This window comes from Mustela putorius, unplaced genomic scaffold (genome assembly GCF_011764305.1).
Source record: "Mustela putorius furo isolate JIRA1106 unplaced genomic scaffold, ASM1176430v1.1 tig00000145_pilon_pilon_pilon, whole genome shotgun sequence".
NCBI lineage: Eukaryota > Metazoa > Chordata > Mammalia > Carnivora > Mustelidae > Mustela > Mustela putorius.
In genome coordinates, this window is record NW_025421294.1 from 49,300,999 (window position 1) to 49,328,781 (window position 27,783).

The window sequence follows — 27,783 nt, forward strand, 5'->3', positions numbered from 1 at the left end:
AAGAAACCTGTGGGGAGGCCATTTTTTATACTTTACATAAAGGGCTTTTTTTTTTTTTTTTTTTGATGGTAAGCGACCTTCAGCCCCTTTATTTTGTTTTCTCCTCTTTCCTTCATTACCTCCTTTATTCCTGTTCTGTCTTTCCTTCTACACTTCTGTTCTTCACATCTGCCTTTTCCCCTGGGTCCCTTGGGGGCCCAGCAGAGAGAAGTGGTTCTCCTTTATGCTGTGCTTCAACTCATCTGGCTGTGCTCAAGGGCATTTTTATTTTAAGGGGATGAAGAAAGACAGTGCTTAAGTCAAAGGACAGATCTCAGGCTTAGTGTGGCACTTGCTTGGGGGGGGGGTGATTTGGACAAGGGTGGGGTGGGAGGGAACCTTCCTTCCGTCAGCGTCAGCCGTGCCTGATCTGAGGGTCGGCTTGGCTTCCCCTATCTGTCGCCTTCCCATTTCCTTGGATCGTATTTCCCCCAGTACATTACATCATTCTTGAAGTCATCCGATCGATCAATCAATCAATCAATATTTGAGCTTCTCCATTCTATTTCAGTCCTTACACTACTCATTAGGTGAACAAAATGGACAGGTTCTTCCTTTACAGAGCATACAGATTCGTGGGAGAGCAGGGTAAGAGGAGAGAGAGTCACCAAATAAACATTCGTGTAAGAATATCATTTACATTGTGTTACATGTCCTGAAAGAAAAAAAAAAAAAAACAGAAGGAACCTCAAGGGGGTCAGGGCCAGCCTCTCTGGAGAGGGAGCGTAGAGGCTGAGGCCTGAGCAGGGAGTAGAGGCTGGCTAACCAAGGAGGGGCTGGAGGAGGAACCGTCCAGGCAGAGACGCCTGGGCCCAAGGTCAGACTGAGCGAGGCAGATCAGGAGACTGAAACTGGCCAGTGCGTTTGGAGCGTCACAGGTCAGAGGAGAGTGACAGGAGGCTGGGCAGTAGTCTGGCATCATGGCTCACCATAGATCTATTCTGAGTGCACTGGGAAGCCATTAAGAGGTCTTAGGCAGCGAAGTGATACAGTCCCATTGACATTTTGAAAAGAGCCTTCTGGCTGTCTTAGGAAGTAAAGAGTGGAGGCAGCAGGGCTGGATGGGAGGCTACTGCAGAAGTCCAAGCGAAGAGTGGAAGCGACGTGGATTGGGGTGATGGCCGTGAGGAGAGAGAGAGACAGGCAGGACATGCAGATTCTACTTGGAAGCAGCCATCCCTGGGGGGGGTCGAGCCCCTGGAGGACACTGAGTCTGGGCAGGACCTGGTGAGGGTTCCACCATTGGGAACCTGCATGGCCCACTCACTGTTTGAGAAAAGAAGTGGGGGGGAATGGAAAATGATGAGGAGAACTGGGCCTTCCCATCCGCTGGTTTTGTCCCTGGGTAAAGAGGACGTGGGATGTGTTGATAGGCAGCTGTTGGAGACCTGCTGCTTCTGGGGCAGCTGGGGAGCAGCTTTGCTCAGGTTCGGAGGAAGAGGAGGTCAGAGGAGGCAGGAGCAAGGAGTGGTGATGGCCTTCATGCAGCACTTAGCAGGACCAGTCGCAGAGCCCAGCTTTATACCCTGACTGCACTGAATCTGCACCCTGCTCATTAGAGGTGGACACCGTGGTTGTCCCCTCATACAGATGAGGAAATGAAGTTTCTGTGGGGTGGAATACCTTGCTTAAGGTGGCACAGGTAGCTCTGTCTGATTTTGGAGCCAGAGTTGTTAACCACCGTGCTGTCTTCTGGCAGGCCTTTGAAGTGTACGTGTAGGGGATTAGAGTTAAGGGATGATGGAGTTTCATTATTAAATTATTATTTTTTTTTGCAAGCATTCCGATGACTGCGTTTCTCATTCCCTTGTTTCCTCCTCTGTTTCGTGGGCACTGGGAGACTTTGGGCTTTCTAGCCCCCATAGTCCTGGTATTTTAAATGTAAGCCTAAAAGAAAATAGTCCTCTTTGAATCAGAAGGGGAAAGGCCAAAAGGTAGATGGAGTGAACTTCATCTGGGGCTTTGACAAAGGAGATACGGTTCTTAACTACTGCATTCCGAAGATATGAGAGACAAAGAGAATTAACACCAAATTTGGAAGCTGATTCTCTTCTCAGATATATAGTTAGGAAAGAGACTTCCCAACTTTGGTGAAAGGCTCTCTATCCAGGAGTATATTTCTGGGTCCTGAAAATGAAATTCAATTCAATGTTTGGTTCTCTCCAGCAGCTTTCTAAATTTAGGCCCTATGATTCACTAAATAAAATGTGTGTGTGTGTGTGTGTGTGCGTGTGTGTGTGTGTGCGTGTGTGTGTATGCACGTGCCTGTGTAAGAAAGAGGGAGAAAAGTGCATATTTTATTTGTGGCACGTGGTAACGTATAACCCTTGGATAACTTCCTCATTTCCTTGACTGATCAAACACGAGGTTTATAGTGTCCACCTGGGTGTAGACTGACCAGTGTGCACATATTTTATTTGCCAACAAGTCTCAGATGGATAGTTTTCCACTGACCATGGGTAATTTTCAAAAAACCTTAATTCTGCTCCCCTCCCCCAGACACATCCCAGTTTTACAGAAACGGACAGTCTTTTCGTCACAGCTGGGGTGGGATTTTGATAGTGGGTGCTTTTCTTGCTCAAGGCTGCTTTTTCTCTAACCTAATTAAGGGCCTCCATTGTGAGTTCTGTGCTAGCCTTTGGATCAACTGTCCATAATACGTCCAGAAAACTTAAATGGTGTCCAGCACAGGACACAGAAGCCAGACAACATGTGGATCTCCACTTTCTTTTATCTCGCCTCTTCTTCGTCTTCATTATTATGTTGTACTTTTATTCTCATGAGAATGGTTCAAAAGCAAACAGTTACAGCTTTAGGATTTTGGGCAGGCTGAGGTTGAAGGAAACGTCTCCCTTGAAAGGGAAAGGAGAAGAAAAAGGAATCCATTTAATACAGAATGACTGGAGGGGGAGAACTCACTCATACCTCATTATTGACGCGCTCCACACAATTAGTGTGATCTTGAGGGAAGAACGTTTGAGCCACCCACAACCCTGAATATTCTCATTGGGTAGAGGTAATAATAATGCATTTCACAGTGAACTCTTCAATAGGGCGGGCAGTGATGGGGAGACCCCATCTTAGGGCTGTCAGTCGGGGCTCCAGGAGAGTCCCTCTTCCTCCCTCCTTCTTTGTTCGGGGAGAGGTTAAGCCTGGCCATTAACCCATAGATGACCCACATAGAATTTTCTGTCCCAGGGATCCGTTGATTGCCAGGTATGGCTTTGTGGTAATTCTAGCATTTGCAACCCAGCAATTTGAGCCTTCTGTCTGCCTAAATGATGATTTTTACATTGTAATGGTTGTACTAAATCCTTTCGCTTTTGCTCCATAGCCGCTGTTGTGACAAGAAGAGCTGTGGCAACCGAAATGAGACTCCCTCAGATCCAGTGATAATTGACAGGTAGGGACCACTCTACTTTCACTGGATTCTTATTCCTCATTATAATAAAACACCTGCCTTGTGTCGCTCACGGGCCAGGGTGGGGAACGCACGTGGCCGAAATGTGCCTGTTGGTCATGGCGAGTCTGCGTCGAGCTTTTGCGATTCCTGGGAAAACCATATGGAATGTTCTTTGGAGGCCCGTGTTCTTGGATTGCCTCGGTTTTTTGTCTGATTCATGCTCTTAAAGGAATGTTTTTTTTCTTTCCTGACTTTCTGTGGCTCAATCCTCATGCTGTGCCAGGAAGCTACAGAAATAAAATAATAATAGTTTGTGATTTATGAAATGTGGTTGGGTGCTTATAAATATTTAACTTCTATTTGAAAAATGTTTGAATCATTATCACTTTTAGCTACAGTAGTTCTGTTGGACGTAATCCATCTACATTTTTAAGGTTTTATTTATGCATAAAAGCAGTTTTAAAGAGATCTGTGAACCAAGACTTTCTCCTGTTATCTCCCGGCGTTTGATGGTAGCTCCTACTGTATTGTAGGTTGATTAATTTATCCTGCTTGTCTTAATTATTGTGTTTTTAAACAGATCCATATTACTAATCTGACATGGCCAAGTAAATCACTGTAGAACAATAAATCTGTTTTAGTTGTTTGGTGCAATTTGGAGTCAGTGTGTGCACATATTATGCGAAGTCGCACTCCAAATATTCATTTTACATTTTAATTATTGAAATTCATTGTATGGAAACATGTATGATAAGCCATTTGTTACATAGCATTATTCATTGAGAGTTAAATGGCCTGGAAGGTTTATAGATATAGTCAGTTGTCAGCTAGGGAAAGAGCTCGCACCCTCTACTAGCTGGAAAAGCGTCTTGCAAATTAGACTGACTGATCCCTCGTTGAGGAAATTAACAGCTGAACAAAAGTTCCTCTTTGGGTTGGTAACAATGATTTTTACAAAAAAAAAAAAAAAAAACAAAAAAAAAAAACCCAAACACCCCCCAAACCAAACCAAACAAAAAAACTCCTATATATCTGTGTTCCCAATTCTTTACCTTTTGGGGTAAAGGTACTTTATTGTTTTTCAGTTAACAGAAAAAGCTTCATCGTAATTTATGTCAAAACATTGATTTGTTGATTTTGATTCATGTGATTCTCCAGGCTTCAACCCAATTTTGATTGCCAACTAGCTTTAGAAAGCTTACATTTCAATCAGATATTTTAACCAAGTATCTCTCTGATGTTCACCCCAAACATACACCTTTGCTTGATAACTGAGTATTAATAGACTCGATTCAAAGTTAATACACGTGGACGTTTCGTGTGCAGTGAGGTCGTATGCCACCTGTAGGGCTGGAACAGTATGTTTATCTACGCAAGCAGACGGGCCATTCGAGTAATTCCTTTTTTTCTGCAATGGAAGAGAAGTCTTCAAATGAAAAAGGTCAAAACTAAATATAACCTTTATGCTGTTTGTTTTATTTAAAGCCATCTCTTCGAAATACCATTTGTTATTTTCAGCAAGTTTTTCTTAATGCTTCTGTTAAAAAGAAAGTGTTCTGATCAAAGGACCAGCCCAAATAGTCCCCCAAACTTTGAAACTATCAGCATTCTGTTCTGCCGCACAGTTTCTTTTGGTGTAGATGATGACAAGCACCGGACCTTGCCACCCGCAATGAAAACACTTCTTTTGCTTGTGAATGGGTTAAGCTTTTAAGTTCTTCATTTGGTTTTAAGCCGTGACTCTGATATGGAAGGTTGATATGACTGTGGTTTGAATAACATTTGATTTTGACCTGTTCTTGTGGGTTGCGATGGCATAAGAAACTTGACTCAGCAGCGCTGTAATTAGCCCGGCCCGTGTTTTTGAAACAGGATTGTGTTACCTGGATTGCATTAGTGTGCCTTCTATTGTTGCCGCCTAGCATCTGTCCCAGTAGGGTACTTAAAACCTTTCCTTGGCTGGGGTAGTTCAAACAATTTAGGCAAAATAAGTATGCACTTTATACTGTTGGTGGCTTGAGAGATATTACTCATGACATTTCTCCTTTTCATTTTTTCCCGTTTTGGTTTGACAAAGTAGAAAACTGTGTAGCCAATGTTGGTCTCTTAAGAGAGGAGTGTTTTAAAACCGGCTGAAACCTAGTGGATCTGCAGAAACCTCAACATATGTTTATTTGCTGGCGATTGCCACTGTCTCCCATGAACTGTCTTTTCAAGCAGTGATGCCAGCTGATATGCAAAACCCCATTTAGCTATTTTTATTTGCATCCGAGTTTTCAGAATTTATTTGTCCTTGAGTCTGCCAAAGGTTTTTAAAATCTCCAACCCTGTCTCTGCTGATATGTGAAACTTTCATTTTTAACAATAAGAGAAGAAAATAACAACAAGAAAAGAACTCACACGAGGAAGGGCAAAATAGAAAAGATTTTTCAATTCCATAAAATTGCAGCAAAGGGAAAAAAAAAATGATGGCAACCGTGTTTGAATTTCATAGTTTCCAATTTGATTCTATATTACCGATTGCATAATATCTGCGTTACGTGCTTAGGGTTTGATTTGCTTTCAGATTTATGGATGTGAATCTCTGCATATTTTGCAAAAATAGGTTATGGGGCCTGCATTCAGTAGCAACAGTAACTGTTTTTACAAGATGCACACAATATGCAATTATGGAGCTTGAGGTACAGGCAATCACTGCGTTAGGATTTAGCATAGTTTTAACACGAAGTCACCTTTTGGGCACCAATAATTTTTAGCTCCCTTGGCTTGTCCTTCGGATTTTGGAAGAACACTGCTATTTTTATCAGTCAAAGGACTTTTAGCAGTGGTTATTCAGGAAAACTATTTATAGGATAGATAGAAGAGGTTTTCTGGTCATACGGCAATGGTGCAGGCTAAGCTATTTCTGTGTTAAATTTTGGCTGTATTTTTTGCTGCCAGTGATTTGGGGACATCAGCTTGGCATATTCTATCAAAAAGGTGGAATTAACAAAATCAGCAGTTGCATGTTGTGATTTAGAAAGTGGGTTTTTGCCTTCCTTCTTTTATAAGAGCATGCCACAAAGTGAGAAAAATATGACCCAAATTCTTTTTACATTTGTGACAATTTGTGAAGTCACTCCCAAAAAGTTTAGAGAAGATTTCTGTAAATGTAGAAAGTGTGCCTGTGGAGTTGACTGCCAGGTTATATTTCGGCCTGATGCCAAATGGCTTGATTAAGAATTATAAAGACCAGGATATGCCCAGCGATGCAGATATTTGGGCTGCATAGACATGGAAAAAGTCATGTGTGTTATGTTTAATAACCGATGACCAGGAACTAATAACAGCAAATTTCATTATCATTGAGGTAAATGTGGTAATTATTGTTAAAGTAAAAAGCAAAAACTGACTTGCTGTTATTAGATTAAGGTGGAGATTGATTTAACATATTCACTCAGTAACTCATATTTGAATTTAAAAGGTTTGCAATAAAATTCATGTTTAGAAATTGAATAAATTGTAGTTTTATTACCACATTGGATATCCTTGTGTCCTAACCTTTTTCCTTGGAGTTATCTTAGTTCAATAAATAAAACCTCATTAGACTATTCCCATTTCAATGAGTTTATTAAATTTTGCAGGAGTAATTAGCATAAGCTGTGCTAATTTTTCTGGAAGACTAATGAGGGAGGTTCTTAATTAGGTTTACTTTGTAAGAATCAGAAAAGATGGTAATGACAAAAGTCATACAGGGTAGTCAATTGGGAACCCAGTTTTTCTGAATCTATTAAAAAAATCTTCCCTTTTCTACATAGAAACTTCTTTATAAATACTTGAACTGAATATAGTAAGTGTGCAGACTGTTATACCGTATCTGGTTGGTTAAGGTTACCGTCCATTCTTGATTTGCTTCACAAAACTCTTTATTTTCCTATCCTTCACTCACTAAACTATCTTTGAGCAATGATACGGGCAAATACAGATGGTCCTACAAAAACATTCCTATCTCCAAATTATATGAGTTATACGATAGGATTCCTTTATGCACAGAGCCCTGAAGTTTTCGGCCAGATTAGCTGTACTTATTTCCGGTAGGGCAGGATAGGGTACGGCTCAATATTTGTTTGTTTGTTTGGTTTTTCAATGTAGGATCAGTGTGATTGATGAAATAGACCAGTAAGTATAGGAACAAAATAAGTGCCTAATTTTTCATGTCCTTGCACTGTGGATCCTGGGTTGTTAACATGTGGAATTTTTTTCTTTTAATAGATAGAAATAAGAAAGGGTGAGATTCCTCCTCAGATTATGTTTTCCTCTCTCATGTGAATTTAGACATAGTCCGTTTGAGATGTAACAGGGCTTGAGTAGCCTGCACGTTTTGAGTTCCTCCGCGGCTGGTATTATAAACATGGATTTTTAAAGCCTGTTGACTAATATATCTCTAAACATTTTGGATTTGCTTATTATAACTTTAACAGATTTGTTTTTCTTTTCCATTTATAAGATCCCTGGGTCTATGTTTGAGATGTAAGCCTTGTGATACATTTTAAAAAAAATACATGAATTTTATAACATGAAAAACTCAATTTGTTTAGAATTATGGCTCTTCAGGCCACACTGACCCAAGGGGGTCCTGAAAAAAAAAAAAAAAAAAAAGGCCTGTATTTGTCTTTTCCAGGATTATCTAAAGATCTTCCATATCTCAATCACTTTCATTTAAGGAACAGTAGTTGGATTTGCTTTATGATTATTGTCTTAAATAGAATGTTCAGGAGTGAAAATAATACAATGTTTATTTTACCTGTTGAATTTACATGACATACAGCATATGAAAAGCCAATGTCAGGGTTGTACAGAGAAGAAATTTTTCTCAAGATCTGTTCTTCAATGGAGAAGTCTAAATACTATGACTGAACTTTTTAGAAAAGTCCAGTATTGTCTTATTGACATTTAATTTCCTGATGAAATTGGTCCAATATATTTATATAATGGGAAGACAACAGTAAAACTTTAGAATTCCCATAGAGTTGGGTGGGGTGTGTTATCAAGTCCTCAACTCTGTGAACATAACATATACTTTGTTGCAAATGAGGCTTTTCCTCAGAGTTTCATTTCCTTGACCCTTCAACTCTTATTATTTTGGCCTCTACCCAGTTTTTAGAAGGGCCAACCACTGCACATAATCGCAGTGTAAGATACACAAACTGCTGTCTGGGGCATGAACTAGCAGAGGTAGAAATGCATTTCTTGGAGTTCTGATAAGTCTTTATACCATCTGATTTCTTAACCTTGAATGCTCGGTTAAAATAAAAGGAGGAGGACTTCACCCTTTAAAATTGCCCCAGGCAGGATAATTGCTGTCTTCTCGGTTGGATAGAGAGGTTTGCATTTTTCCAAACGTGAGAAGCCAGCATTGACATGGAGCCTGAATTTATGATTGTTTATTAACCCTAGTGTATTTAAACATTTGTTTTCTCAGTGGGAATTCCTATGTGATTATTAGCGATGAGACTTATGTGAGAGAGTATCACTCTAAATTTTATCACATATCAGATAATACCATTCTGAATATGAGATGAGCCGTGTACATTTGTGTGCAGTTTGCTACCGTGATAAGAAAATAGCAAATACAATAAGCTAATAGCAGTCTGTATTCCATTTGCTATCAGCTATTCCCAAATACACAGCCAGGATGCATTAACATGCATTTCAAATATGCTGACAATATATCATAATGCAAAGTACTTTTACATGGTATAATACTACTGCAGACACTGTATAATGAACAACAGTGGTTTTCCTGTAAAGGAAGTAATGGCAGCAACTTCCAAGAAATGTATTTAACGAAGCTTCAGAGAATCAGCAGTGTGTGTGTGTGTGTGTGTGTGTGTGTGTGTATGCTTGTGGTGGGGGTTTTTAATCCCATGTCCTCATAACTTTGCTTTTGTGACAGTTTTGGAAAAATACAGAAAAGCAGTACAAAGTCCCCTGTGTGTCATCTAGCAACTTTGCATAGTCAGTTTGTGATGAGAATATATCATTATATTAAATATGCTTTTACTTTTCTAACTGAAGTTGCTTAGAATGAAAAAAAAAAAAAAACCCCAAAACCCTCCCCAAGGGCAACTTTCCATTGATAAATTCCCCTCACTCCTCTCTAACAGCCGGGACCTGACTAAACTCTCTAAGAAGACCTGACCAGATTTTAAAAAGTCCATTTAGAGTTTCCTTCATATAAAGAGATGGTATTTTGGTCATTTTAACTGGTGGGAAGTATTATCTGAAATAGAGTGCTAATTCCTCATTCTCTCTTCTCCCCCACCCTAGCCCTCGTTTTACAAACTGGGTAACTTTATCCTGTTCTGGACAATATAACAGCGACCTAAATACTCCAGTTGCAATCAATGAAATATGGTGAACAGTACAGGTTTGTTTTTGGTAGCTTACTGGCTTTAAAGGTGTGGGTAGATGAAGATAAATCTTCCTTGCAAACTCTCCAGTTACAAGCCTTTGTCCAGAAGCAAATGAAGGTTTTAATGTTACAGTACTTATTGTAATAGAATTTTAATTGCCTTAATCCTGCTAAAGTGTGAAGCTGAGTGTGTGTGCGTATGTGTGTGTGTTCTTCATGGGGAGGGGAATCAAGCCAGAAAAAAAACCCTGCATATTTTCAATGGGGGATGGGGTCACATATGGTAAATGATGCAAACTTAATGAACCTGATTCAGGGGGAAAAGAATGCCACCGGCGTTTCATCCGTGTAACATATACTCTACTTTCAGTGGGAACCGAGTGGTCTTCGCTGTGCTTTGGGGATTTTTATTTTTGAAGGTGAAGTGCTTCGTTTCAGTTCCAAACTTGCCTGCAAACCCTACTTGGAAAGACTTAACTAGACAAGCTGGCAAATTATATAGCTTGATCCCACACAATAACCTCCAAAATGGCACTCGGTAACTATACCATCCCGCTAACTGTTGGAGGCACAATAGTTTTGTAATATAATATAAAGTAATAGTGTTAGCCAACACATCTTTAATAAGATATTGTTCGTGCCTTTGCCATATGCTACAGAGCAGGCTCTCACTCGGTGGGCCTTTTGATTCCTCTCAATAAGATTATTTCAAATACTCTAATCCTGAATCATTGACATGAATACAAAAGCCTAGTGACATCTAATAGATGCCTCTTAGCTTTGCTTTTCCTCTTGTTCCTTTCCTTTTTCTTCTCTTTTTACCTGACAAAAAGCTTATAGACACTTGGGCTCTGTCTCTCAGTAGCAGCATGGGGGGCTCCTCGTGAAGTATAAAGGAGGAAAAAGGACTGACAGAGGCCCGATACGCTACAGAGTGAAGGACCATAGATTAAAAGTAAATGCCAGTAAATCCTACCCTGTACACTTACTTGTTCTTTTATTGTTTTCTTTAACACTTTCCGTGCCAGGGCAGAGAAAAAAGAGACAATAACAATCAAATTGCACATTGCATTTTTAACTTGGACACGGTCGCTGTACACATTGTAGAGAGTTTTGGCGAGAGTCTCAGATTTTGGTTCATGGAAAGTTTGTAGTGGTTTAGAAAAAATGCCCTTTAATCAATACCAAGAATCCTTCAAGAACTTTTTGCTCACTTGCTGCTCGACTGACCATATATTGGTATGATGTGTGGGGGGTGGGTGGACCAGATGGGCCCTACTGGAGGGTGTGAATACTCATAACATGGCATTTCGGGATCGAAGTAACTTTTCCTCATCTTTCTTAATCGATGAACTGGAAATGAGCAAAGGGAAACGTTAGGGTATTTTGTTCCACCGTTAGCTGCTGGTTTTCCGTATGGCCTTGGATGCTGCCAGTGCCCTGAGTACTCTGCCTGCCCTGGATGGTGCTCTCCCCTCAGGCTGACAACTTTTCAGATGGCCAGAAGTTGTTTCCTCCTCCGTCTTTCCAGAGCAACCATGATTTGACTAACGCTTTTTAAATTTTTTTTAAAAAGATTTTATTTATTTATTTGACAGACAGAGATCACAAGTAGGCAGAGAGGCAAGCAGAGAAAGAGGGGGAAGTAGACTCCCCGCTGAGCAGAGCGCTCGATGTGGGGCTCCATCTCAGGACCCTCAGATCGAGACCTGAGCCGAAGGCAGAAGCTTAACCCACTGACCCACCCAGGTGCCCCTGACTAATGCTTTTTTCCCCCCACTTTATCTGAATATTAGATAATCATCCTATTTGCAACTCATTTATTGCTGTTCTATGGAATAATAGTTTTCTCCTATTTTCAAATATGCTTTCCTTTTATTGGTATTCTGATGTTAGTAGTGTCTTAGAACACCATTTTTAGTACTCTTGGATGTGAAGGTGAAGTTTCCTCACAAAATGTAAAGTTAGTTTGAAGAACCTTCGTCCTGTATCAGGTTTGATTTTCCTCACACCCCAAAGTACGTGCGCGCGCACACACACACACACACACACACACACACACAGTCTTTACAAAGACAAAAACAAACATGAAAAATGAGAAGTCTCTTGTATTCATTAGAAAGTTCTTTAGAAAAGAAAGTTATGTTTGAAACTATTACAATGTCGCAAACTCTTGTTTCTCTACAATTTCGGTGTTTTCTTAAAGCCAGATTATAATCTCAGATGAATGGTGTATATTTCAGAATATCTTTTTTTTTTCTATCAAATTTTCTTTTTTTTTTTTTAAAGATTTTATTTATTTATTTGTCAGAGAGAGAGAGAAAGAGTGAGCACAAGCAGAGTGGCAGGCAGAGGCAGAGGGAGAAGCAGTCTCCGTGCCGAGTAAGGAGCCTGATGTTGGACTCTATCCCAGGACGCTGGGATCATGACCTGAGCTGAAGGCAGCCACTTAACCAACTGAGCCACCCAGGAGTCCCTCAGAATATCTTTAAAAAATTGAGTCCTTTCTGTGGTTGTAGGAGTGGGAATGACCTATTCTGGCTGTTCCTATATTCTCTTAGAGACCTGCTTCTGAATCCTGGCCTACAAGAATTGTAACACAAAACAAAATCCTTGACCAATTAAGAGTGTCATAGTTGCTTATATCTGAATGGTACTTGAAAGATTTAGGGATGTTTATGGAATAATATTTCAGAGAGTTCTTTTTGCACAAATGTGAGGGCACAAGTTAACTCCATTTCACAGTGGGTAAACTGAGGCATCCAGCCCAAGGAAATTTATTAGTGACAAAAAGTAAGTGATTAGAAATCCCTTCTCTCAGTGCTTAGCCTGATTTGTTTCCCCTCCTCAATTGTCTAGTTTAAAAAAAAAATCTGTTTTCAGTATTTCATGTAGTTTCACTTATTTTTCTTGGTATCCATCCTTCATCCTTGGTCCCATGCATTAATCTAAACCTTTGCATTTAAACAATTTTTCTTTAGGAGATTTGGCACTTAACTTTGGGATTAAAGATAATAATAATATGACTTGTAAATTGTTGAGCCCATGGCTGGGACAATATTTGAGTTCTCATGTCCTCATCTCATAACTTTGGGATTAAAGATAATAATAATATGACTTGTAAATTGTTGAGCCCATGGCTGGGACAATATTTGAGTTCTCATGTCCTCATCTCTTTTGATGAATAAAACATTGTGTGTTTCACGGTGGGGGGGCGGGGAACAGGCACTAATGCAAAGAGAAATCTGGGACAGGGCAGGGTATGATGGCACAGGCATCAGTTCTGGACTCCGTTAGCTGAGGATCAGATTCCCTCACTGCTGCTTACCAGTACCTGAGCCTCAGATGGTTCAGAAAGTTCAGAAAGGTTCAGCTTTCCCATCTTTAAAATGGGAAGAGTCATTTCAGTTTTGAAGCATTGTGAGGGTTAATATAGCTAGCCCACAGCGGGGTGCCTAAAGTCATTATCAGGTGCTTGCAATTCAAACTTAATATATTTTGTGTGGATTGTTATTCCTTTTTTTTTTTTTTTGGATTGTTATTCCTAATGTGGTGATTGCCATGGGACTTTCTTTTAAGCAGAATTGCCTTACTTTAGTTTATCATGGTAACTAAGTCCTCTTGGATGAGGAGTCATTCATTCATTTTTTTTTTTTTCCTTTCCACAAGAATTCATTGAGTGTTTTCTCTATGCCAGTCACTGCTTTCAGGGTTGGAGATGTAACTGTGAATCAGATACACATTGTTTCTGCCCTCATGCAGCTTTCAGTGCCTCCGAGTTGGAAAAAAACCAATAATTTGGAATATTAATGGTAAACAAAGAATATATTAATACAAAAAAATAGAAGACTGCTATCTTAGATGGGGATCGTAATCAGAGGAAAAATATCCCTGCAATGAAGATGCCTTTTAGCTTTTACTCAGTGGTATTGAACTTGGGCAAACTTCGGGGCTTTATCACAACCTACAAGGTAGTCTACACACTGGTTAAGACCACAAGCTGTGGAGTCAAGAGAACCTCGGATCAAATCCCACCTCTGCCACTGCTGACTCTAGGGCTGCGGGGCAGATCACTGAACTTTGTGAAGCCTCAGTGTCTTCATCTGTAAGATCAGGGTAAGAACAGTAGTTCTTATTTCACAGGGTTGTGGTGAGGAATAAGTCCATGCACATGGAGGGTACTTAGCACAGGGTTGTGGTGAGGAATAAGTAGAAGCCTCATGGAGGGTACTTAGCATAGTACCTGACACACAGATCATATTCAAAGAAGATGGACGTTATTTTTAAAACAAGGGCTGTAATGAAGAGTTCTTTAAGATCCTTTCCAGCTCTGAAATTGTAATTTTAGTTCCCTCTGGTATTGCTGAGGCAGGTGAACTCTTTAGGAGGTAGACTGTAAGCCCCAGAGGGCCATGATTTGCGTGCGCTGGTCACCGCTACATCCCCAGCACTCAGCACAGTGCCCCACTGCCGGGTAGTGAGTGCTTGGGGTATGTTTTTGTGAAAGGAAAGAAAGGATGAAAGGAGCTCGAAATGTGGTTGTTGAAGCTGGTGGTCTCATCGCTCTGCATAAAGACAGGCTTGTTATAACTACACAATAAAGTGAAAATGCACTGCCATTAAAGAATGATGAGAAACAGAAAATGTAAGATAAAATATTAAATTTGTTACACTTAAAAATGTTAATCTTCACACGATTACCATGCAAATCCCCTCGTTGCCTAACTATTTAATTGATCAAGTAAATCACAGAGCAGACAAGTAAGTGAAAAACCCTGCTGTTGACATTCTCACAAAGCACATTTTCAAGAATATAGTCTGTTAACTACTGTGTCTGGTACACACGATAACGTGCACTTAAAACACACACACTCACACACACACGTAGGGCATCCTTTACAAACAAGCTGATTTCAGAGAGTTTGGGAGAAAGCTTTATTTTTGTATGGCAATTTTTCTGATTCCCATGATTATATCAAAGGTGAAGTCAGTATTAGGGTAACACGTTTTGGCGGTGTCTTCATTTTATATAATGTTAGAAGACTTAAGAATTGACCCCTTTTTCTTTTAGGCAGGTAACATTGACATGTTACTCCAGTGATTGAAGGGTTAATGAATTCTCTCTTTTCCCCCCCCCCCCCCCACTCTCTCTTCCTCTCTCTCCCTCCCCCAACCCCCTTGTCCCCCACCTCAATCCCATCATGTGCCTGGTTGACTCTGAAAGAAGGGGCTTGAAGTTGCCCACAGGGCATCCCTTTTCCCAGCCTTCTCCAAGGCCACCTGGGCAGACGGGAGCTTGCCTCCTGTCCTTAGGACACAAAATCCAATCAGGCAGCACGTCTGCTGGGCTCTCTGAGCTAGCTGGCAAGAGGGAGGAGAAGCAGAGGCCACTCACATTCGATAGGCTGTATCGTTATGGCTTTAGGGGGGGTCCTGCGTCTACTGGAGGAAGGAAGTTCTCCCCTATTTCCAAGATAAGGTGCCACTCATGAGAGCAAGGTGCTGAACTAATCAGATTAATTGAGAGGCCCCGGATCGTCCTCATTGACCCCATGTCTCCTTCCTGTTAAAGGCAGATAGTGCAGACAGACAGATTACATGTATTTTCGTTTTCCCCCCAAAGCCCATGAAATCTACGGGCGTGCAGGGACTGTAGGATCAGCTGAATGTCATTCGGGCCATCTAAGCGTGGGTTCTTACGGAACAGCATGGCATTATACAGAAAACAAAACAAAACAAAAACAAAAACCAGCTCTCCCTGAGATTGAGAGGAATGCCTTCAACTGTCTGACTTTTTCTTCTTCCTTCTCTTCTTTTTTCATGTTAAAACAATCTCGGCTCAACCCAGGGTGACTGTTGGAGAATCCAGATGGATTCCTCTCTGGCTCTTTTATTTAAGATTGAAACTTAAAAAAGAAATATCTCCTCATGATGCGTCATCAGCCAGAGGGAGTTTCTTGGGCTGGGTTTCAATTCTTCTGTGTCCAAGCTGGACGCTGGGGGCTGTGGCCCTGACTAATGGCATCTCGGGCCTCCCCCTGGAGCAGCCGAGTGGAGGAGAAAACAGAGCTGGTTCAAGTAAATTCTGTGAGGGGCGGGGGGCTCCAGCTCCCTCTTCTGCACTCCGAATGATTTGTCATAGTTTAATTTCAAACACTATCATTGACTATTCTTTCTTTCGACCCACCTCTCCCCCCCCACTTCGTTTTTCATGGAAGTTCCAGGAATGACTTTAATTATCTCCACAATCAAATTCTCATTGCTGCCTCTGTGAAAGTGTGTAGTCATAGATGGCAGGGATTATTTTCTTTAGCACTTGGGGATAGAGAAACTGGTTGTTTCAAAATGAGAACCAGCTGGTTCCACAGAGTCCCATTTAATGGGGAGCCACTTTGTACACAAACCTTTGCTCAGGTCGGTCATTACGCCAAGCCCCAAATCAGCAATGTTTGGTCTATCACCCTTTATTAAACGTTGAGTGAGGAGTGATTTTGCCGATATGATGATGATGATAATAATAATAAAATTTAAAAAAAAAACCACCCTGCATCTTTAATTTTGCTTCTGCTGAACACTTGGATTTAGCAGAAGCATAGCTCAAACTTCTTCCTATGGTAATTATATTGTAGATCTAGTTTACCATTGCTCTCTCATAGATGGCTGGGGTGTGTGTGTGTGTGTGTGTGTGTGTGTGTGTGTCTGTGGCTTTAACCCTCTCTAAATCTAGAAAATAAAATTAAGCTCATCTTTCAACATAATCTTTCATCTGACAAGTACAGTAGATAGATGAAAGGTAGATAGCCAAGTTGTGGGTCCCATTAATAGAACCAATTGGAGGGCAGAGATAACTGCTATTATCAAACATCTTTTATGCCATCCTATAAAATAAGAATGAGGTGATATTCCATATATATTTTGCTGTCTTTCTTGCGTGTAGAAATTGGTTTGTTGTCATTCCATGTTAATCTCTAGCAGCACTAAATTCAATTTGAAATGAAAAAAGTACTTTCACTAGTTGACTGTACAAAATAACTTTTGAAGCCTGCAAAGAAGAAAAAAAAACATAAAAGACTTAAATTCACAGTAGACATGCAGTTAGGAGAATGATTTGTTTTTAGAACTCAGGTTGCATTTTTATAAGATAAACTATTTTCGGGGCTGCAGCATTGATTAAATCAGGGTTTGAAGGATTAAAAAACTCAGCAGCTTCATAAAGATTTTTAAAAAATCTAACAAAAATTTCTTACAAATGTGAGAGATTCCCTTGTATTATTAATAAGACTACATGGCTAATTAAAAATATTTTTTACATTGACAACAACACAACAAATTAGCTTGAAGAAAGCTTAAAAATTTAGAAATTTATTCTTATAGGGAGTTTGATCAGTAAGCCAAGCCCTGGTATATAGCCCCATTTTACTTGTTTTATTTTTAGAATTTCAATATTTTGAAACATGGTTTGGGTAAAATCCTATCTAACAATTTTTTAAATTTTCTGTTTGTTTACCAACTACTTTGATTATGTAATGTCTCTTTAGTTTAAACTGTAATTCTCTCGCATTTTCCTATATCTGTATTTAAGGAAAATTCTGTGGGTTTTTTAATATAAAAAACAAATAACTGTTATATTTCTAGTCACTCAAATTTGAACTGAATTTTACTTCCTGTTTCAAAGGTCAAGGCAGGCTGACCTCAACAGCAGTGTGGAGGCTGCTGAATTATTCATATCATTGACTTTGTGTCAGCTTCCACATTTGTGGAGAGGGATGTTTTATTCATTTATCTCATTTAGGGTTCTTCTCTGCACCTGTTTCTACCATTAAGTACCCTGTAATTTGCATTTGATGCTAATTTAGTTTCATATCAGCCTGGTCCCCCCTTGTTAATTTAATTTTCTAAGACCCTTTTCATTACAGTAGAACTGTTTTCCTCTTTAAAGCAAACATCTATACAAGTAATTGTATAAACTGCCTTTTAAATAATATCTTTTAGAAGATTCCATCGTTTAATTCCTTAATTCCTATAATTAGCCATGGTTTGATTAATGTTTCAAAGGGTTAAATTAAAATGCAGAATTACTCAAATGCATACTTGAATAATTTCTTATATACAGCAGTGTTCGCGTTTTGGTATTCTTCCTGATAATTCTCAGAACAGTACGTCTTAACAGCAGTAATTTTCTTTATTTAGAGTGCAGTTTAGTTTACTAATAGTAGTTTCTTTCAAATCATGGTGCTTTCAACATTACTTGTGAGACGTTAGGTTTTGCTTTCACCAAATTGCTGATAGACAGTGGCTTAAAAATGTTTCTGCAACATTAATCATGACATACCCAAGATAATAAGGGCAGAATTAGGTCTGATTCTTTGATATATCATGGAAGTTTGGTATACTGAATTTCAGGAAACCATGTTACAGTCTATGTCTTTGTGTTTTCTGTCTGCTGCTCCGAGAAGACTGCATCGGTATTCCTCAGTTTCCCGCACGCAGTGGTTGTAGCAAGCCTTTGTTTGTATCTATGAGTCCCCGTTGGGCTTCACTCGCCAGCTAGATATTGTAGAAATTAGGCGTAAGTTGTGTGAGGAGGTCAGATTGAAATGTGGCTACCCTGGTAGGAATAGCCATGTCCCTGGAGTGTTCACTGGGGAATAGGAGGTCATGAGAACTAGCAGCTCATATATACCAGGTATGCAGCCTTCTGATTGTTGGGGAAAGAACTCTACCTCAGTGCTTTTCCTGTAACAGTTTGGGAGGTTTTTTGTTTTGTTTTGTTGTTGTTTTTGATACAAAGGTGTCAGTATTCCTTACAAGTTCCCTTAAAGGTGGGGATTTAAAACAAGGGTATGAATTATGAATTCAAGCTCTACGGTACATGGAAATGATGGGGAAAGGAAAGTTGTGGCAGCGGCTGAAGGTTACTAAGAAGTCAGTCCAAGCTCTCCAGTGACCCTTCTTTCCACTGGGTTGGATTAGTTTTATCTGCTGCTCATATTCTCTGGGGATAGAAAATGGTGCAGTCGCTTTGGGTTTCCAGAAGGATTTCAGACCTATTGAAACTGGAGTTTGAAGGTGGCTTCTCTTCTTCTTTCAGTTATAAATGATTCCGGGGGCCTCGCACAAACAACTTTGCAATTGTGGAAAAGTGAAAGGGAATCTCAGTTTTCCAGCAGACAGCTTTATCTGTCTGGTTTCAAGACAGGGCCGTGGGTGAACTGTATGCATCCCACAGGTCCCCTTCAGGGGGGACTTCTTGGATGTGCCCCATCACGGTGGATTTTTCACATCCTATGGTTTATTAAGCTAGCTTTATGCTTGTGCTGGTGGGCCTAAAACAACATGAGAGTTTTCAGGATTGAAATGTGGGATCTTTATTCATTAACAGAACATTTGCTTACTGACCCTCTTTCCCCCCAGTATAGATATACCTCTATCGCCCCAGTGTAGATATCCTTGGTAGCTTGGGCAAGACTCTTGAGTTCCACCAGAAAAGTCTTCTTGAGGTTTGGTTAAATAGCCAGGTTTAAAAACAATAAGGAATACTTGCAGAGCTTTTAAGAATGCAAAGTTTTCCCATCCCAGACTAGTTGGTGCTTGGCATTCTACTCTTGGACTCTCATCCCTTTAGCTAAGAGCCTTTGATCTCTCCTAAGACATACATAACTTGGGGAAGGCTAACACTTTAATTCGATCCCTCATCTACCTCTAAGGGAATAAAATAAAGATTTTACAGTGTTCAGCTCTTTTCAGTGTGTTTGATTAAAAAGCTCTTTCACCACATTGCTTTAGTTCCCATGACAATGCTGTGAAATAGGTAGGGGTTTTTGTACCCACTTCACAGATAGAGAGCATGAATAGTTTAGCTTCATAAAAGTAATAAGGAACCTAGCCAGGTCTCAAGGGAAGGTTTTCAGAATAGGAAGAGACCAGGTTTCCCTTTGAGCTGAAGAGACTCTCAGAGATTACAGTCCCCAGTCCTGTCATTTTACAGACGAGAAAGGTGAGGCCAACAGAAGCTCAGTAACATTGCCCAAAGATCTAATTAGCCTTAGAGCCAGGACCTTAAGCCAAGTCCCTGGCTCTGATTCCAGGGTTTTTTCTGCTACTACTCTGGCCATCTGGGTCCTTCTTTGCTCTTTATTTCACCTTATGTGAGATCAGCCTTAAGGAAGGGTATAACTTGTATTTTCTGGATTTGGGTCTAGGGAAACCCATGTGTCCCATACCTTCTAACACTGCCCAGAATGGTATAGAGGACATACAAGGAGCATGTGTTAAATTTCTTCTAAGAAATTATAACAGTCCTGGGGAGGAAAAAAATACAGAAAACCCCATCATAAAAATGTTAGTTTATTTTTAGATGCTTACATATTTCACTCATTGGTAACTGTGCTTATTTATGCTATGTCATAACATTTACAGAAAAAAAGCAATACTTGTTTATATTTGTCAGAGATATTTCATCAATAGTCATCTTTCAGTGAGGATTTTATAAGAGTGTTTCTATTCTAGACATCTCATCATGAGCAGTTGTCTCTGACTATTATCTTTCCCTGGAAGGCACTGACATATGTAAATATTGAGCTTGGCGATTTTCAAAGCAAGTCCCAAGTTTAAAAATTATCTTATATTTAAACCTAAACAAATTTAATAAACCTTCCTTTCCAGAAATAATAATAAAGGAAATGAGGTATTGTTGTACAAACTAATTCTGAAGAAATCGTAGTGGAAGGAGGAAAAAGTACGTCGAACTTCCCCCTACTCAGAAATGCGTTTGTGTACCATGTTGCCTGAGCACTTTTGTCACACCTCTTGAACTGCCAAGAAGGGGGCAGAAGTCATGGGTGTGGTGCTGAGAGAAATTAGTAGGCCCTGGTGTAGCGTCCAGCTGAACTGCAGGAGAGTGACTCCAAAAGGTAAAGGCGCATTCACCCGGGAGCCTGGAGTGGATAATCAGCAGCTTCCCTACTTTTTCAGGAGGTGGGAGAAACCTCAGCATCTGCATTATATGCCTATCTGGCCTGCCTAAAATGATTGGGCTGATTTGGAGGAATGTTAGTTTTCCATCTGGGTTCAAATACATGACTGACTGCCCCTTAGCTAAGGGTTAAGTCTTTTTCTCCTGCATCCACTATTTGGTTATTGGGGGCCATTGCTTAGTTTAAAAAAGATAGAGTTTCGAGTTTGTATATCTTCTCTTCTTTTTTTCTCCTCTTCTCATACTAGCACAAACCATTCTACAGGCTGAATTCTCTTATGCTCCCAAGTGTTTGGATGTTGGAACCCAGAAAGAATAATTTTGCTTGACCTATTAAAAATTATTTCTTGATGGGGTGGACTCTTGTTTGGGATCCATTGTTTTCATTCACGGAGGCAATCATACAAACATCCAGTGATATTGTTGACCTCAAATAGGGAAGATGAACCGACATGTTACACTAAATGTTTGGGAAGCATCTACAGTATGACAAAATGTAGCCCCTCTTCTTGAGTGGCCACCACCCTAGAGGTACCATATGGCCCTTCCAGGGCCCTCACTCATAACAGAAAGAACATTCGGTATAGCATCCCTTTCTCTTTCCCAAATCACCACCAATTCCATTGAATCACATCCTTCTCCCTCATCACCTGGCCCCCCCACCTCATGTTCATGAAATGACTCATTATGCATCAGATTCAGCACAGGTTAATGTCCTACTCTATTAATTTTTGATCTTCAAGATAATGTTACCTCCATTACAAACCCAAATTCAAGAATATTCCTCTGTTAAGGAGTGGGCCTGCTTTTGTACTGTTATAGGGCTGATAAGTTAAATCGCTCATGCTGAAGTTGGATTTTTCGTTTATAATGAAAATGAGAAGCAACCTAGTGTAGAATGCTGAACTAGGACACAGGAGACCTGGTTTTTAATACCGTGTCTGCCATTATTTAGATACGTGAGGCTCGGTCAGTCCCTTAACTTCTCTGAGTTTCAGTTTTCCCATTTATAAAACGAGAGAATTGGACACTTGGCATCTGTAAGATTCCCTCTCTCTCAATGATTTTAATCTTCTATACTGCTGTAAATCTGGTCATCTCTTATATCTGACATTGGACTTTCGCCTATTTTTACACATTTGCTTGCACAGCAGCTGTACAAAATGAGCAACCAGCAATATCCTCAACCAACACTCACTCCCTCGTTACTTTGTCCCAGGTATCCGCTAGGTAGGAAGAGGGCGAGGCCCATATCTATTGCTGAGATCTAGTTAAAGCAGGGGGCTATTGGGTGAGGTCATTAGATGATGTACCTTAAAGATTAATTGAGTTGGTATATTAAAATTCATTGATAGCATAACTTGGGCAAGGTGGGATAGGGAGTGAGCAAGAAAAGCTGTAGGCTTATAAAATATGAGTCATGGAGACAAGCTCATTACCTACGTGCGATAGCAACCCCAAAGGCTGTTAGCAGAGGCTACCCATATGATACCCCAGTGCCTCTAACCAGATTTTTGGGTTTAGACTCTTCCAGAAGAAGCAGCCTAACTGTTGATAGACTGAACTGCACATCGCACATGCTTATTAAATGATTGTTAATTGCCATCAGATATTACTTCATATCTGTACTTCCCAGATGGATAATTCCCTTTAAGACCAAATAACTGAGAATCTTTAGAATAAAACTATGGAATTATATGCTTTGCTAGCATACTGGGCTTGGGCCTGTGTATGAGAATACACTGTATATCCCTTAAGCTTAAAGAAATAGGAATCTCACAAAATCTCAAAAACATTTTTTCTTTTATGACATGAGGAGATCAAAGACCAAGAAACAAAACTTCATCCAGGAGTCTATATATGCAGAATATGTGCATATATCTACATATGTATATTTTTCAATTTGAAGTGAAATTCTTGAACCCATACATGTAAACATTATAATATTTTGGCATATTACCAAGGAAACAAACTTGTCAGTCCCATGGATAATGACTTTCTGAGAATTCCAGGTACAGAATAGGCCCTCTCAGGATTTCCTGTTTTTCGTTTTCTTTCCTTCATTTCTTATTTTATGTTCAATAAACCTTTACTTTAAGCAGGATCAAGTGTTAAGACAAACCAACTACAGAGCTAATGTATTGAACATTAATTCTATAGTAATGCCCTATAAAGACCAAAAGAAATAAGACTAACTATTAAAAGAAATCCATATGTCTCTGGAATTTTTATTTAAGTTTATATTAGTGACAATGACCTTGGTTCCAGGGAATTCGGTAACAATTAATGACCAGCAAGGGGTCACCAGCCCCATGGTGCTTTGGGCCAACAATCCTTTCCAACACGGACAAGAATGGGTCATTTATCCCAAAGAAGTGCCCTGAGGTGAGGTCCTTATCCTTTTGCCATCTGATTATAATTTAACCTCAGTTTTTAAAGGACCCTTAGGAGTAAAGATACAATGGGTCATGCTCTCAGTATTTTAAAGAGTGGTTTATTTTTGCCATTCAATTCATAATTGAGTATCATTGAATAGAGTTGTTAAAGTTGATAATTATGTTCCTTTCATTCTGGGGCATGTGTACTGATTTTCTATCCACATATCTCCTGGCTTGTATTGGTGTAATCTGTATCCATGTATGCTTATAATCATATTCCTGTGTCTGGGGTGTGTGTGTGTGTGAGAGAGAGAGGGGGGGGGGAATGAGAAAGAGAGAGATGTTAAAACACTCAATGGAGTACAGACAGAATAAAATAAAACTTGGATTATATCAACTTCATATATAGCAAATATCAGTGTTACTTGCAGCTTGGCAAGGTCATAGACATGGTTCTGTGGTCTATAAGATAAGAAGCAGGAAGCTGAGTAAAACTAGTCTTTCCTGGGGTACACCTGACCCATGGCGTGGTGACTGGCATTGGCTTTTACATGTTCTAGGTGCTGCTGTTGTAATTACTGTAATTACTGGCGATGATGATAATAATAGCTAACATTGATTAAGCTGCGTATTTGCTAAGTATTCTCTCTGTAATCCTTAACAATAACCCCACGTAGGGAGTATTCTTATTTCCTCCCATTTTCTAGATGAGGAAACAAGGACTCAGAGGTTGAATAACTTCCCCAAGGTCACCACAGCTATTAAGTGTTGGAGCTGGGACGCCAGCCCTGCTGTGTCGGACCCCAAAGATCAGGGTCTTAATCACGACACCATTCTGCCTCTATTTAAAAACTAACATTTCCATTTTCTGAGTGCAGCCTTTAATATATTCATTTAGGCAAATTTCCATCCTTTGCTGGCATAATCGCTATTCCTTTTGTTGGTCATTGCTCCCTTGGGCTTTCCTCAAACATGGTCAGAGGTGCCCTGGACTTTTTAAAGATGGAAGAAAGGCCACATGGCCTTGCATAATTTGACCGAGACAGCTGTGCAGTTGGTTGTCTCATTTAAATTACAACCACAAAAAAGATGTGCCAGGCTTCATTGACACAAGGCTAAGGGCAGGAACACGAAACGGTTTCCTGAACCTGCCCTGGGTTACTGCCAGAGGTAAGCTGCCGCGCTCAGCAGGGTCACCGGGACCACTGACGAGGCAGTGAGCTTCACTAAAACAATTATCCCTCCCTGGGCCTCTCCCGAAGGTTCCCAGCTCCAAATTCTCGGGGTAAAGGATCTGTCGGGTCTTTTAATTCCAGCTTGGAATGGCTGACCAAGACAGGAACTTGAAGACAATTAAGCTGAGAGTTCGGGGGAAAACAAAGCCACGGTACTGAAAAGGCTCCTGTTGTAGGAGCTCATTTTGACGGACTGTGGCTCAGAGTTAGAGAAACCCAAACCGATTTGCAGAAGGCCGAATCTCAAACCTGGTAACCACAGACCAGGGCAGTATTCACGACCAGCCTACTTTTAATACAGAAGCTGGTACAAAGTTTCATGTGTGTATTTCTCTGTGGGCTTTTTCTGTATCTTTTAGGATCGAGTCTGATTTTTGTCCAAAGGGTAGCTTTCCTGTGCAATACTTTCCTCTTTGCTTGGGACAGTTAAGAGCTTTCTGGGGGCTATGAAACAGTAAATCTTTTTCTACATGACATTTGATTTCTTCTTTTTTCATGGAATTTTTACATTGCACATTTCTTTCCCCACGCTAAACGATTTTTAACATCAGGTGCTTTGTTTTGTTTCCCGTCTTTCTAAGACTTCATTCATTGTAGATATTTCCCAAGTCAGACTTAGTAAAATCATAATGTCTTTCTGAAGCAAACATAAAACTAAGTGTTCCAGGTAAGTTCATAATAGTGATAGGATTTTTTTTTTTTTTGCATGTGACTGTATTCTGAGCCTGTGTGTGTGTGTGAGAGAGATGCCACCTAAGTTTGTGTAAACATACAGATGTACTGCCTTCTCTCCTGCAACGAATAACGAATAATAAGAGCATATTTTTAATCTACTAGGCTTTTAACAAGCTATGATAAAGAGGAGGTGGGGGAGACTATTTCTCCCCCCTCACAGAGTAAAAATGACCACGGAATGAATGGACGCAGCTGCACAACTGCACCTTAAGATGGGCTGGGATGGAGGCCCACGCAGTGAGCCCACGGATGTTTCTTCCCCCCTCTCAACGCCTCTCAGTAGTGGCATTGTGGGGACTCATGAATTACTTCTTACAGTCAGGCTCCTTGGCTATAAATCCAGCCTGGTGCCGAGCGCACTGTGGGCAGCGAAGCACAGAGCAGGGCCTGCGGTGTTTGTGTTGTTGTTAGCGACACAGAGCGAGTTCCTCCTAAACGGAAAGGCCCCGGCTCCAGTTTGTCGCCAGTGAAAGCCGAAACATGAGTCGCACATGTGGACGGGAGCCGCCGGCCGCCTGGGGCTGCAGGGGGGTGAGGGGGAGCGCAGCCTGAGGCGGAGGGGCCCAGCACCCACCCACCCACCAGGGCATTTGTGTGGGGGGAGGATGGGGGGAGGGTGGGAGCAAAGAAAATAACACCAGGGGAATAAGGTGCGGGATGCCCTGAGCCCTCCCTGTTTTGTCCCTACCCAGTACATCTCCCTGCTTGTCTGCATACTGGAGAGAATGAAAAAAAAAATACACACACACACACACACACACACACACACATACCCTTTGGGGTGCAGCTTTACAATGGTTTTCTTTCTCAGGATATCCTGTGTCTGTCTTTGGGTGGGATTTCAGGGGTTAGTGGGTTAGGAGATGTCTCCTATCCCTTTAAGAGGTAAAAACAGGAAAAATGTAAATGTAGGGACTTTAACACTTCCCCCCTTTCTAACATTCATATAATTGCTGTTAAGCCACATTGAAAACCCTGGGGCCTGGTGTGCACCAGGGTAAAGTTACATTTCACAAGCAGAAAATTGACTCACCACTTAGGAAAATTGGCTACCAATTATGTGTCAAAGGCTCTAAAGTCAGACCTGAGGTTTTCTTTTTGCCAAAATGTGGAATTAAAGAGAGTACAGGCGCCCAGCTTTGTCCCCTCTCCCTTCTCCCAGGAGAAAGTTCTTTCTTGCAACTGAGATTCTGAGATTCCTTCCGAGTTGGCTTCTGGGCCCCTACGGGAGGGCTCCTGGCCCACAGAGGGGTAGGCTAGCGGGAGGACAGGAGGCAGGAGGAAAGGAGTGCATCCAGAGTCAGAAGTTTGTTCATCCACAGGATTTTAAACACCTGCGTATTGCACGTGGGGAGGAAGTTGCTCTTCTTGCTCCTGCTCCAGTGCTCTGAGAGCTGTGACTATAGGGGCCCCAGGGCTGAGGGACTCTGGGGAAAGGAGGTAGCCTGGGATACCTACTGTCTCTGGGGACATGGCTGTCACACCCACACCACATGTGAGCCCCTTCTGGAAGCTCATTGATTGCTCCTGTTGCAGGAGGAGTTGTCTGGGCAGGTGGAGGAGGGGGTGACCTGTTCCAGAACCAGAAGGTTCCATGGTCCTGGGGAGACAAGAAGGGTAGAAGGCAGAAGAGAGAATGAGAGTTAGAAAGAGAGAGAGAGGGAGACAGAGCAATGGAGGGAGGAAAGGCGGGTGAACAGTTGCGCCCAAGAGAAATTATTGAGAGTGTGGGGGAGAGAGGGAAGGTGTGGAGGAGACAGGGCAGGAAAAGGAGGTGGATACAGAGGAGGGTGTTAGACAAGGTACACCTCACCTTGTTTCCTCACCCTCCTTTTGCTACTGTTCCCCATTTCTTCTCTATGCAACTTTCTTCACACGCTCCTCATCTCCTGTCAAGGCCTGCTTTCTGTTCCTGTTGGAGTGGCTTCTCCCAAGTTTTATTTCTAATGCCTTGCAATCAAGCCTTATTTAGTGCTTCATTTTCTGCCTCTAGAGGGAGAGAAAGAGAAAGCCTCAAGACCTGCCAAATTGAATGAATCTGCTGTGGTGTGTTGGAGAGAGTTAGTTTTCCAGGACAACCAGGATGCAAATTCATGCGGGAGATTATCCCAAGATAAGCATCCCTCCTGACAACAGGATGTGATATGTAGTAATTTTAGTGAGAAAAACCATCCTAGTTTTGCCTTCTGGGAAATCTTATGTTAACTGTTTCTGTTTGATTCTCGCTTTGGAAAATGTCCAGAATTCCCAAGAACTGTCTTAAATCCTCAATGATTTTGACAGAGAAGACTGTTTTGTCTAAGGGGCAGCAGTTCTAGGGCTGAGTCTCACCCAAAAGATCTAATTTCAAGCTAGTCCTGGCATCTTAGCTGGAACAAAGAGAGAAAAAATTTATACTCTGCAGAATATTTAGTTCACCTCGGAGTCCTTATTGGTTTAAAAAATGTATGTCTTTTTGAGTTTTTCCTTTTTAGCAGTTCAGAATGTGAAAGTTTATGTTTTTTCTAATCAAGACTCTAAACATTTTAAGTGGATTTTTCCCTCTATCATCCTATATATCTGAGAGATCTTTTCTAGTTTTAAGAGTCTTACAGACTCCCCCAAGTGATGTTAATTAGAGAAGC

General features: G+C 40.9%; 1 protein-coding gene across 4 annotated transcripts in view; it reads left to right on the top strand.

The window, feature by feature from the left end:
- EBF1 (EBF transcription factor 1) overlaps positions 1–27,783 on the top strand; it is a 386,396-nt gene that overhangs the window by 21,813 nt on the left and 336,800 nt on the right. For all 4 annotated transcript variants that reach the window (XM_004737712.2, XM_004737713.2, XM_004737714.2 and 1 more), the window contains exon 6: positions 3,374–3,442. In XM_004737712.2, the coding sequence (XP_004737769.1) occupies positions 3,374–3,442 (69 nt within the window). The remainder of the gene's footprint in view (positions 1–3,373; positions 3,443–27,783) is intronic.